At 40.7% G+C, this 12,969-nt stretch overlaps 1 protein-coding gene across 1 annotated transcript in view; it reads right to left on the reverse strand.

Moving 5' to 3' along the window:
• cntn3b (contactin 3b) overlaps window positions 1-12,969 on the reverse strand; it is a 103,435-nt gene that overhangs the window by 18,802 nt on the left and 71,664 nt on the right. Inside the window, exons 14-19 of the mRNA XM_047348174.1 lie at window positions 10,503-10,620; window positions 9,616-9,774; window positions 9,363-9,512; window positions 7,104-7,174; window positions 6,494-6,728; window positions 5,965-6,074 (exon numbers count right to left, since the gene is read on the reverse strand). Coding sequence (XP_047204130.1) covers window positions 5,965-6,074; window positions 6,494-6,728; window positions 7,104-7,174; window positions 9,363-9,512; window positions 9,616-9,774; window positions 10,503-10,620 — 843 coding nt within the window. The remainder of the gene's footprint in view (window positions 1-5,964; window positions 6,075-6,493; window positions 6,729-7,103; window positions 7,175-9,362; window positions 9,513-9,615; window positions 9,775-10,502; window positions 10,621-12,969) is intronic.

Here is a 12,969-nt window from a genome sequence, read left to right on the forward strand (position 1 = left end):
TGTCCTGTCTGACCATTTCTTATTAACCTTTGAGTTTAATTTAACCGAGTGCTCCACACCTGAAAGAAAATGTCATTATAGTAGATCATTATCGGAAAATGCTGTAACAACCTTTAAAGAATCTGTTCCACTTTTAATTTCCTCATTATCACTGAAAAGCACAGTGGAGGGCAGTAATTCTGTTTCTGCCCCTTCACAAATTGATTCTTTTGTTCATTGTGTTCATCATTGCGTGATGCATTAGACAATGGAGCCCCCTTGAAAAAGAAGGTAATCATTCATAGGAGGCAGAATCCTTGGTTTAATTCAGGTCTGCATACTTTAAAGCACAATGTTAGAAAATTGGAGAGAAAATGGCGCTCTATACACCTAGAGGATTCCTACTTAATCTGGAAAAATAGCCTAATGTTGTATAAAAAGACACTTCGCCAAGCCAGAACAGCTTATTTCTCATCATTAATAGAAGAGAACAAGAATAATCCTAGGTTTCTCTTTAGTACAGTTGCTAAACTTACACAGAGTCATAGCTCTGTTGAGCCATCCATTCCCTTAGCTCTTAGCAGTCATGACTATGGGATTCTTCTTAAATAAAATTGATTCTATTAAAAATAAAATCTTTGACATACTCCCGAAGATGATTACTTCATCCTCAGCAAGTGAGACAACATTGGAAATAATTGCAGAACCTGATTTGTGTTTGGACTGTTTTGATCCTCTGAAGCTTCCTGAATTATCAGAAATATTAGCTTCATCTAAACCTCCAACTTGTATGTTAGACTTAATCCCAACCAAATTATTTAAGGAAGTGTTCCCTCTGATTACCAGCCCCATTTTAGATATGATTAATCTATCTTTAGTAAATGGATATGTACCACAGGCTTTTAAGTTGGCTGTAATTAAACTTTTACTTAAGAAACTTTCGTTTGATCGAGATGACTTGAAAAATTACAGACCTATGTCCAATCTTCCATTCTTATCTAAAATCCTTGAGAAAATAGTTGCTAATCAAATGTCTGAGCATTTACACAACAATGACCTGTTTGAAGAGTTTCAGTCAGGCTTCAGAGCTCATTATAGCACTGAAACAGCTCTGCTGAAAGTCACTAATGATATTCTTATGGCCTCAGATAATGGACTTGTAGTGTGGCAGAAAACGCTGCACAACGAGAAGAGGTGACCAGACCCTGAGGAAGATTGTCGAGAAGGGTCGATTCCAGACCTTGGGGGACCTGCGGAAGCAGTGGACTGAGTCTGGAGTAGAAACATCCAGAGCCACTGTGCACAGGCGTGTGCAGGAAATGGGCTACAGGTGCCGCATTCCCCAGGTCAAGCCACTTTTGAACCAGAAACAGCGGCAGAAGCACCTGACCTGGGCTACAGAGAAGCAGCACTGGACTGTTGCTCAGTGGTCCAAAGTACTTTTTTTGGATGAAAGCAAATTCTGCATGTCATTCGGAAATCAAGGTGCCAGAGTCTGGAGGAAGACTGGGGAGAAGGAAATGCCAAAATGCCAGAAGTCCAGTGTCAAGTACCCACAGTCAGTGATGGTCTGGGGTGCCGTGTCAGCTGCTGGTGTTGGTCCACTTTGTTTTATCAAGGGCAGGGTCAATGCAGCTAGCTATCAGGAGATTTTGGAGCACTTCATGCTTCCATCTGCTGAAAAGCTTTATGGAGATGAAGATTTCATTTTTCAGCACGACCTGGCACCTGCTCACAGTGCCAAAACCACTGGTAAATGGTTTACTGACCATGGTATCACTGTGCTCAATTGGCCTGCCAACTCTCCTGACCTGAACCCCATAGAGAATCTGTGGGATATTGTGAAGAGAACGTTGAGAGACTCAAGACCCAACACTCTGGTGAGCTAAAGGCCGCTATCGAAGCATCCTGGGCCTCCATAAGACCTCAGCAGTGCCACAGGCTGATTGCCTCCATGCCACGCCGCATTGAAGCAGTCATTTCTGCCAAAGGATTCCCGACCAAGTATTGAGTGCATAACTGTACATGATTATTTGAAGGTTGACGTTTTTTGTATTAAAAACACTTTCCTTTTATTGGTCGGATGAAATATGCTAATTTTGTGAGATAGGAATTTTGGGTTTTCATGAACTGTATGCCACAATCATCCGTATTAAGACAATAAAAGACCTGAAATATTTCAGTTAGTGTGCAATGAATCTAAAATATATGAATGTTAAATTTTCATCATTACATTATGGAAAATAATGAACTTTATCACAATATGCTAATATTTTGAGAAGGACCTGTATATATGCTTCCAATAGGTTAAATTATCAGGCAGCATAGGATACATTTTCACTGTTACGCTGATGATACTCTGCTTTACTTATCCATAAATCCTGATGAACCCAACCAGTTAGATAGACTACAAGCATGTTTTGAAGATATAAAAACTTGGATGACTTAAATTGTTTTGCTTCTAAATTCAGACAAGACAGAAGTTGTTGTATTTGGACCAGAGTCTTTAAAAAAGAAACTGCTTAGTCAATCACTTAACCTGGATGGCATTAAATTGACCTCTGGTAATAAAGTAAAAAACCTTGGTGTTACTTTTGACCATGACATGTCATTTAAATCCCATATTAAACAGGTTTCTAGGATTTTCTTCTTTCACCTCCGGAACAATAGAAATATCCTATTCAAGAGTGACGCTGAAAAACTAGTCCATGCATTTGTTACTTCAAGGCTGGACTATTGTGATTCTTTACTATCAGGATGTCTACAAATGCAGTTAAAAGCATTCAGCTGATTCAAAATACTGCAGCAAGAGTTCTGATGAAAACGAAAAAGAGAGATCATATTTCTCCTATTTTAGCTTCCCTTCACTGGCTCCCTGTTAAATCCAGAATAGAATTTAAAATTCTCCTCACATAGAAAGCCCTTAATGATCTAGCTCCATCATACATCAGAGATCTGATTGTTCCATATGTTCCTAACAGGGCACTTCGTTCTCAGACTGCAGGTTTACTGGTGGTTCCTAGAGTCTCTAGAAGTAGAATGGGAGGCAGATCCTTTAGTTATCAGGCTCCTCTCCTGTGGAACCAGCTCCCGGTTTTGGTCTGTGAGGCAGACACCCTGTCTACTTTTAAGACTAGGCTTAAAACTTTCCTTTTTGATAAAGCTTATAGTTAGAGTGGCTTAGGTTATCAAGGAGGGAGCGTTCCGCCCTGTTGGTTGGAGTAAGGGGGAGTCAGGCTTAGCCTAAACCGGCTCAGTTATGGTTGAGGTGCAAACACACCCTCCATTTCTGCTACCTGTTTGACCGCTTCTCTTTTCCAATGGTTATAATCAGTCTGACAGAGGGAGGTATCCCAATCCTTGTGGTTTTTAGTATAACAATGATCATCAGTGGGACCCTTCGTGGGGTCCCACTGATTGTCCTCCAGGTATTGTTGTATATAAGCGCCATTTAACTAAATAATCTGAACTGAAACTATCTGTGTAGTTATACTGCTATAGGCTTAGGCTGCTGGAGGACATAATGACCACTTTCACCCTCTTCGCTACATTCTCACACTACTCTCCAATTTTGCATTATTTGCTGTTATTTCAGCTTTTAACTTTGTTCTCTCTTTTCTCTTCCTAGAAGCTACACCTGGCCTGGCTCTGTGTCTACCTGTGACACCTTTCTGGAGAGGGGAATTGTCTGAGCTTCTGCTGGCAACAACTTAATGCTCACCCTCTACCGATGATCCACATGGCCCTGTCTTTTAGTGTTTAACCCTTTCTCTCTCCTAGACATGGCGATTGACTGAGCTTAACTGTAACTAACTGTATGTGCTCTCTTTCAGACTCTAACCTTGAAAACTGGCTCAGAGTTTATCTGTTCTTTCTTTCTAGGTGAAACAGCTAAAGGAGCTATATCCATTAACATTTACTTTTCCTTCCCTTAGAACGTACTCCTGGATCAGTGCTTCTTCGTTCTCTTTGTGTCTCTGCTCTGTTCTCTCTAACCCCCAGTCGGTTGTGGCAGATGGCCGCTCACACTGACCCTAGTTCTGCTGGAGTTTCTTCCTGTTAAAAGGGAGTTTTTCCTCTCCACTGTCGCTACATGCATGCTCAGTATGAGGAATTGCTGCAAAGTCAACGCCAGTGACTGTCCACTGTCTCTACATGCTCATCCGGGAGGAGTGGATGCTGCAAGTCTCTGACTTGATGCAATCTGCTGGGTTTCCTTAGATAGAAAAACTTTTTATCCAATTTGAATAAATAACTAACTCTGACTGCACTGTTCAATGGTTAGGATTAATTGGAATGTATGTACCTGACTGTTGTGAAGTGCCTTGAGACATGTGTTGAGAATTGGCGCTATATAAATAAAACTGAATTGAATTTAATCTTATTTCATAACCTAACCATTCTTTCAATTTCCCCACACCTTCCTCCCTGACATATGTTTTGTTCCTCAGTCTTTGTGATGCTCTTCATTCTCTAATGTCCTCTAATGCTCCTTTTCCATTGGCTGTACTTTGGCCAGCTCCACTCCACCCAGCACATTTTGCAAACGTTTCCATTGCTGGCTTTTTCAGCCCAGTACTGGCTATGTCGGGGTTTAGCAGGGCCGAAATGTGACAGGGACTACTGCTCACTGATTGGCCATGAGCGTGGTTCGCTGTATGTCAGAAGCATTAGAAAGTGTTTGCCAAAGTAGCAAAAGAATGACAACCACAGATTTTGCAGCACACTGCAGTACCAGGAAAACTTCTAAAAACTCAAGAGCGACCTCCACAATATTAAGGAGCACTGTGGCTGAAGTGGGTTAAACCGAAAGTCATGGTGGTGGTTTGAAATCATGGACTCCAGTCATGGCCATCGTCCTGCGTGTTGTGAAAGGGAGGGCGGTCTGGACGCCATAAGCTTAATGTTTCGAGATGTTTAATTTGCACAGCACATGATAATGGAAACACTATCAGACCTTGTTCTACACAGTCAAGTAGAACAAGGTAGAGTACAGTGGAGCCGTGTGGTGCATGAACTGTGAAGAAAAAGAGGCACAAGTTACCTCTGAGGCCTTCGCAGAACAGTTTTATTCTAAGAGTAATTTACACACAAGTGGACTTTGTTTACATACAATGCTTTCACACCAAACCTTCTGAATGCTTTTTACTGTGCCATGATTCTGGAGCGGATCGCGCCGGTGGGAACCCATCCCAGACCCTGCAACAGACCAGCAGTTCACTGGTAGTGTGAACGCGTGCCGTACCATACAAGGTGATGCAAGATCAGTGCATTTGATTAGAAGCACAAAAAGAGGAAAAACATAGTAAGAGCATAAATTCGAAGACAAAAATGTTTTGTGAGGCTACATGGAGTAGTAAAGAGGTGCAGGTGCACAAGTACATTTGAACACCAAAGTAGCAACAGAAACCCAGATGAAAAAGACTTTCTTCTTTGTGCTTTTTTTTCTTCTAGATAAGCGCAACACTGGAGCAATACTGCCCCCAAAACAATCCATTGCAACTGTATGACATTGTTTGGTCAGGTCTAAAAATGCTTGAAAGTAAACCATTCCCACTGAAGGTATGGGTTTTCTCACTTTTACCGATTCCTGGTCTGGACCAGCAGTGTGAATGCGCCCTAATTAGGTGACTTCTACAGGCACGTATTCTCACTGGACTTAACTTAGAAGGTATCAAAGTAAATGGGGCTGAACACAAATGCACAGCACACTTTTTTTCAGATTTATTTACAATCTGAAAACCATGTATTATTTTACATTCACAACCCAATTATTAATCACTTTGCATAGGTGGATCACATAAAATCTCAAAAAAAACCAGTTTGTATCATTAAAAGATTTCTTCTGCAACACACGTTAGGTTTAAAACAGATGAAGAGAAAAGGAATAAAACGGATGCTTTAAATCGAACAAACAAGCTGCAGATATATGCTTCATTACCCTGTTATTTAGGGGAAAAGGAATGATTTCTCCATGAGTCATACCTCATATCCCAGAACTCTTTCTGGAAGGGAAGGGAGAATTTCCCAGATCACTTCAATTTCTGCTGCCGACAAACTTCTGGCCCTAACCATCTTAGGAGCCACACTGGGGACTGCAGAAATAGAGCAGAAATGTGGTGAGTATCCCACAGCTTCATCCAACACCATCAAACACACTAATAGCAATAAGAGAGAAGGCGCTGAATAGACCTGTAGTTTCACTGAGAAGCTATTTCCAGAGCTCTCTTTTAATGGGATCTGTGACTGACATAAGGGAAGACTATCTGCCCAGCAAATTCAATTAACAGGATACCTCCCTGGCAGCGTAGTGTGGTAAGTGTCTGCAAGGATTTCCTGTAATCTACCAGCAAGATAACTAATATCAAGTTGACATTCAGTGCTTTGAGAGGGAAGGGAAATAATAGCACTGGAAAAGGGGAAAATAATTCATCATCACTATTCAAGGTCACAGTTGTAAGGAGAAAGATTACAGCTTATTTGAGCGTTGCTTTCTGCAATGTCTGCACTGTACCGTCTTCTGCCGAGTACACTGTCGCGATGGAGCTGAACGGCCCTTCCCCTCGGTTGTTAAAGGCCGCCACTTTGACGTCGAAAGGTGAGAAGGGACGGATGGTGTCGTTCCGGAGGACGTAACGGGATACACCGGGTGTGGAGATGATTGCCCGCGTCCACTTGACCATGCCCACAGACCTAAAGGCGATTATGTAGCCGAAGCCTTCACCATTCTGCAGTTCCTCGGACAAAGGCTGGGAGTGAAACACAAAACTATAGTGATATTAAAATGCATACAGACAAAGAAACAGACAGGCCCGTCTCTGCACTGCACATTGATTAGGGGTTTAGGGAATAGATATAGCCCCTTCCTCCATCTCCACAGTCACCTTTTACCTTATCTTTTCCTCCTGCATGGCTTTGTAATTGTAACTAAAGTGCAAAACCCTTCAAAGGAAAATGCTCTCTTTTGCTGCTTTTGGAGGGAGAATTGGCTCTCTGTAGCTGAGCCAGATGAGGGGTGTCTCCCTCTAATGTAGGTCATAAAATTGCTCCACTCAATTCTGCACAATTAAGCAAAACCATTACTCGCCGATGGAGAGAACCGTAAAATGTGACAGATGACTTACCTCCCATGTTATCACTAATTCAGACTTTGTGCCGCCTCCACCTCCGACATCAGTGGGAGCTGTATCAGGAACTGAGAGGTAAAATCCAAAGCAGGAAGAAATTAGAACCCAGTTTACAAAGCTCAATGGAAAGCCTAAAATGCAGTTGTAGCCGTATGTCGAAGCAGATTGCGATACTATTTGGAGCCGCACATGTGCCCCTCTCACTGCATATGAAATCATTCTAGAGAATTCTGAATTGCAGAGTTTGGCTAAATGTCACAGTGTAAGACCAGCAAGCCAAGATTCATAATATCTTGCAAATGACATTTTGACTCAGCCCACTCAGTTTCTATTCCCATTTGCCCGTTTGTGCACTGCAGCATGTTGGAAAAAAATGACCACTCACCCCATCCTTATAGTATCCGTCTGTAAGAGCAGCCCTGCTTTAGTAACCTCTGTTAGAATCTGATTGCTATCAGTGTTTTGTCCAGCAGAGTTGAATGAAAAACAAGTTTTTTATTGGATTTGGTCTTCCCTTGTGCTCGTTTTTCCTCTCCTTAAGCTTCATGGTTACCGTCAGGGATCTCTTGTCATAATATTTCTCATCCAAGTAAAGTCTGTCTCGCACTAGTTTAAAGTGCATATATGTCTCAAACCAGAACTGGAAAATCCTACAAAGAACAGGGATCATTTAATACACAGTTTGAGATTTTTTAAATCTTTATTTTATTTTTGAAAGGGTAATAAAAATTAGCATATATCAGTACTTTTTTGGAGTGAGGTCCCCGTTCACAATTGAGAGGCTTAAAAACCTCAACATATGGATAAGGTAAACCTTACAGATTTAGAATAGCCAAGGTTGTGATCTGTAAAACCTGTAAGCTGTTTGGAAAAATAAAAAATGTGATCTTTGTTTTTCCAATGATGTTGCCAAAACCTAGTCTTGTCAGAACCTAATATTATGTTTCAGCCCTATTCATGAGCTGGATGTGTGATTATGCCCCTAGTCATATTTGTGTTAATGTGACAAAATGTATTGAATCAAACCTCATCAATGTCTGCTAAACTGTTGCCAAATGTCACTTGATATAGTCATTACCTGGCATAATATTGCTACCATCATGTTGCATCTTTTAATTACATTTTTCTACAATGAATGTAAAAGATAATCTTTATCTGTCAACATTAGCATCAAACCCATTACCTTGGACTGTACCTTAAAACCAATTATTGCATTTTTGTTTTGCAATTAACTCCAAATCTTCTCAAAGGTTAGATATTTTATTTCACACCAGAAATAATTTTGACAAAAATCCTCTATCAGTACTTTGGCTGATGTTTCAAAAGACAACTAAAAGTATTTTGATTTCAGGTGTTCTTCTTTTTTTCTTTCAGCTCGAGAAAAGAAACTTTAATTTGTACTGTATAATTTGCCTCTTTCATCATCAGATTGTTCTGGGATAATCTCCAAATAAAAACCCCACCTCACAGCTTCTATGGTCATTTTAAACACACCAGTTGACATACAGTGTGCTTCAACAACATGTAGCACGGATGGAGGAGCTAAAGGGGTGTTGTGTATAACTCACTGGCAGGAAGACTTATCCCATTAACTTGGCTTTTCCAAACTACTGATCACCCGTACAGCTCTGGGACCACCTCCCTTGGTGGGTTAGAGTTGTAGCAGTGAATATAACTTTCATTTTTTAAATAGACTTGCTGGTCTTGGCTTGGCTTTCTACAAAGGTTACTGTAGTTTTTATGTGCAAAAATATTTCTGAAATCAGATTTCGTGGCTCGAGTGTTTGAGGGCTGCTGTAAAATCTTTTTTTTTTGTCGAGCCAGTGTCTCTGCTATGCTTTTTCAAGGAACTTGCTAATTAGTTTCCAAGTTTTTCAGACCTGGAAAATAATAAAAGGAATTTCCAGATTTTTTAAGGCAGAGTAGGAACCCTAACTTGATCATACAAGTTGTTTGGCAAACATCTTCGGTTCTTCCCTAAAGTGTAAGTCCCACTTCATACAGTAAATCCTTCCATAATATAGAATTTATATACACCGTCCTGTGTCTGACTACAATTTCAGATAATCTTGTGTGAGTTCTTTTTTTATTACAGCTCAGATGAATGGAGAAAGAGTTGATGCTTCTGCTACAGCAAAAACAAAACAAAAAACAAAAAACATATATTTAGCTAATAAGCTATGGAATTGTAAGAATTAATCATGTAAACACCCAGTTTGTGCCCATTTTGAGTGCACTGAGGATAGTTTTACATACTAGCATCTTCTGTCCTGGTCTTGGCTGAAGCTGGACTCGGCTCTCCAAGGCCCACAATATTTCGGGCCACCACCCTGAACTCATACTCCACCCAGGCGTTGAGACCGACCACAGTGGCTGTCAGCATGTTGCCATTGACAACCTCCGGCACTAGAGAAAAAAAAAACAAAAACAGAAAACCAAATTATGGTGGAAGAACAAAAACCAAATAAGCAGACATCTTATTTATAACAATGATGACCAATTGCAATACCTGTATCTACAGCCTGCCAACCCACAGTGAAAGGTGTCCGAGCCTGAATTATGTAACCCGTTATGGGGCTCCCGTTGTCTCTTCCGGGAGTCCAGGACAGCTGAGCTGTACTGTCAGTGATTTCCTCCACTGCAACTTTATCTGGAGGGCCCGGAGGACCTGGAAAAATGAAAGATGATAAGGTGATAACCCATTCCAAGACGCCTAAAAAATGATGAATTTATTCACTTTAATTAAGAGCTGGTTCTGATCTGTGTTCATGCTGTGTGTGTGATATGTGATATGGACAAACCGGAGAACAAACCAGATGGGTTCTTTATTTGAAAATGAACCAGGCGTTATAAATAGAAGATTTTCCAGTGAGAATAAAAGACACTCTTGCCTGACCATGTGTCATTATTCACTATGGTGCTCTGTTATTCAATGTGCTCTGCGATATTTTGCGATGTGCAAATTAGCCAATTATAGTCATTTTCTGTGATAAACACTGACTTCCTCAAAGCACCTGGCACAGCTTTTAAGTTTGTTAAGGACAGACCTTCTATTGTAATGATCTGGGATCGGTCTGCTCACTGTGCTCGATACAGCAAGCATAAAACAAATGTACTGCGGCACAACTGAACCCAGAGCTGCCCATGGCACTGTCAGTCATTTTTACATTTCAGCAGTATTTATATGATATTAATCGAAGCTGACAGAACTTGGGCTCAGGCGACGTCCATTTTTGCTTTACTACACAGTTTTTTCCCACAGAGAGCCTGGGAGATTTTTCTCAACGATCTGTCAAATGTCTTTCACTTTGGAAGGACTTCTACCTCTAAGTGAACATACAAGGTTATTCACAAATTTGCAGAGGGAAACAAGCTGATGGAATCAGCCGTGGTTACCTTTGACAACCAGAATGGCAGAAGTGGACAGGCTCTCCACATCTGTGTCGATGACGCAGACATACTTCCCACCGTGGTTCAGCTGGATGTTGCGAATCATCAGATCCCCTGATATACTCTGCAGGAGAGGAATAAACGAGGCTAAGTGGGAGATGCAGTGTTATTTCATCAGCGTGCTTTTGGCACAGTGATGTTTTAACATTTAAAAAATGCTTTCTGCCTTCAGTGAGTCCTCAAGCCACAGTTTTTCTGCATCTCTCCAAACAACAACATGGCAGATGATGCACAAATAAAGCTATAGGCTGTCCTTCAGGCGATAACCAACCCACCCTCCCTCCTGCAAACAGCTACACACAGGACACACTGAACAAACACATTCAAGCTAATTGGCAATCATTATTCTCTAATAATGTAAACTCGAGCATGATCTGGGTGTAAATCCCAGTATAAAGAGCAGTTATTATATATGAACTGTCAGCATACGGTTGCCATGTGAGAAAACAAAATGACAACAAATGTTTTTAGTATAACCAAGAAAAAGAGAACAAGACACGTCTTATAGGCATGGGCTACTGTCCAGAATCAATAGAAACATTTCTGTACATTCTTTTAAACTTTTATTTTTATTTTTGATTTGGTTTTTTGCAGGTCCTCTTTTTAATTAAAATTGTTTAAGTCCACTTTTCTCCTGATTCAATTTGCACCCTCAGAACACCTTTGTGGTAAAAATGTGCACACACTAAAACACTGCTATTAAATCCGCATATGTAATTTTTTTAGCCTTTTGTCCCTAACCTCTTAAGAGTTGTCCAAAATTAAAATTTCCAAACAATCAATCACTTTAGGAATTTCAATCCTGCAAAGGCACGTGAACAATGGAACAACTACAGCCCTAATTCAAGGGGGCCAGGTCATGGGGCCAGACTAATGTTTTTGCTCCCACATTTTTTGACCCAAAGAAATCTGATAGCTCCCTGCATTTCAGCAAATTTAAACTAAAGAGCGAAAAATATAATTCTGAAATAATTGCTAAATTTCAGTTGCTTCATCGCATTTGTTCAGCTGGACAGTTAGCAGCCATACACAGGAAGAGCAGAATCCGAATCAGCTTTTTAACTTGCTCGTTATTTTTTTTCCCATTTTATAACATATTCAGGCATAATGGGGCTTTGATGTTGATTAAGGTCTTGCTTAAATCATAGATGAGCAACACAGTTAACTTGATTGCATTAGTATTTTTCTTCATAGAGCAATATATGGACACCTTTGGTGCCATGAATGCCCCATTGACTTCCATCAAAACCAAGTTTTTATTTTTCAATCTTACTGTCAATACAGAATAAAACCATGCGTACTGGAATGGAAGAATTTCATTTTGAAGAAAAGTAGTGATAATTGACATTTTTCTGCATTGTACAATATTTAACCATTTTCTCATTGTAGGCCGAGGATTTAAATTAATTGCTGCATGGGATAAAACCACAAAAACGTTGGGCCAGTCTGTTCCTACATCTTAGATTAGTTTTACTGAGATGCCAGAGAGAAAACCAGAGTGTCTGGAGTTTTATTTAAGTGGTCGGGATCATCTTTCCTTCAGTTGACTGAAGGAAAGAAATTCTCAGAAACGTTTACTTTCATTTAAAAAAACAGACAAAGCTGCAAAAAACACAGAGTAATACTTTTTAGTTAGGAGGTTAAGATTAATTCCTGTGTACAAATATACGGACACAAATGTGTATAGCTTATAAACAGAAGCAATGCATTCAAAGCACACATACAGGGGTTGGACAATGAAACTGAAACACCTGTCATTTTAGTGTGGGAGGTTTCATGGCTAAATTGGACCAGCCTGGTAGCCAGTCTTCATAGATTGCACATTGCACCAGTAAGAGCAGAGTGTGAAGGTTCAATTAGCAGGGTAAGAGCACAGTTTTGCTCAAAATATTGAAATGCACACAACATTATGGGTGACATACCAGAGTTCAAAAGAGGACAAATTGTTGGTGCACGTCTTGCTGGCGCATCTGTGACCAAGACAGCAAGTCTTTGTGATGTATCAAGAGCCACGGTATCCAGGATAATGTCAGCATACCACCAAGAAGGACGAACCACATCCAACAGGATTAACTGTGAGCACAAGAGGAAGCTGTCTGAAAGGGATGTTCAGGTGCTAACCCGGATTGTATCCAAAAAACATAAAACCAAGGCTGCCCAAGTCACGGCAGAATTAAATGTGCACCTCAACTCTCCTGTTTCCACCAGAACTGTCCGTCGGGAGCTCCACAGGGTCAATATACACGGCCGGGCTGCTATAGCCAAACCTTTGGTCACTCATGCCAATGCCAAGCGTTGGTTTCAATGGTGGACAATGTGAAACATGTATTGTTCTCTGATGAGTCCACCTTTACTGTTTTCCCCACATCCGGGAGAGTTACGGTGTGGAGAAGCTCCAAAGAAGCGTACCACC

This window comes from Girardinichthys multiradiatus, chromosome 20, assembly GCF_021462225.1.
Source record: "Girardinichthys multiradiatus isolate DD_20200921_A chromosome 20, DD_fGirMul_XY1, whole genome shotgun sequence".
NCBI classification, from domain to species: domain Eukaryota; kingdom Metazoa; phylum Chordata; class Actinopteri; order Cyprinodontiformes; family Goodeidae; genus Girardinichthys; species Girardinichthys multiradiatus.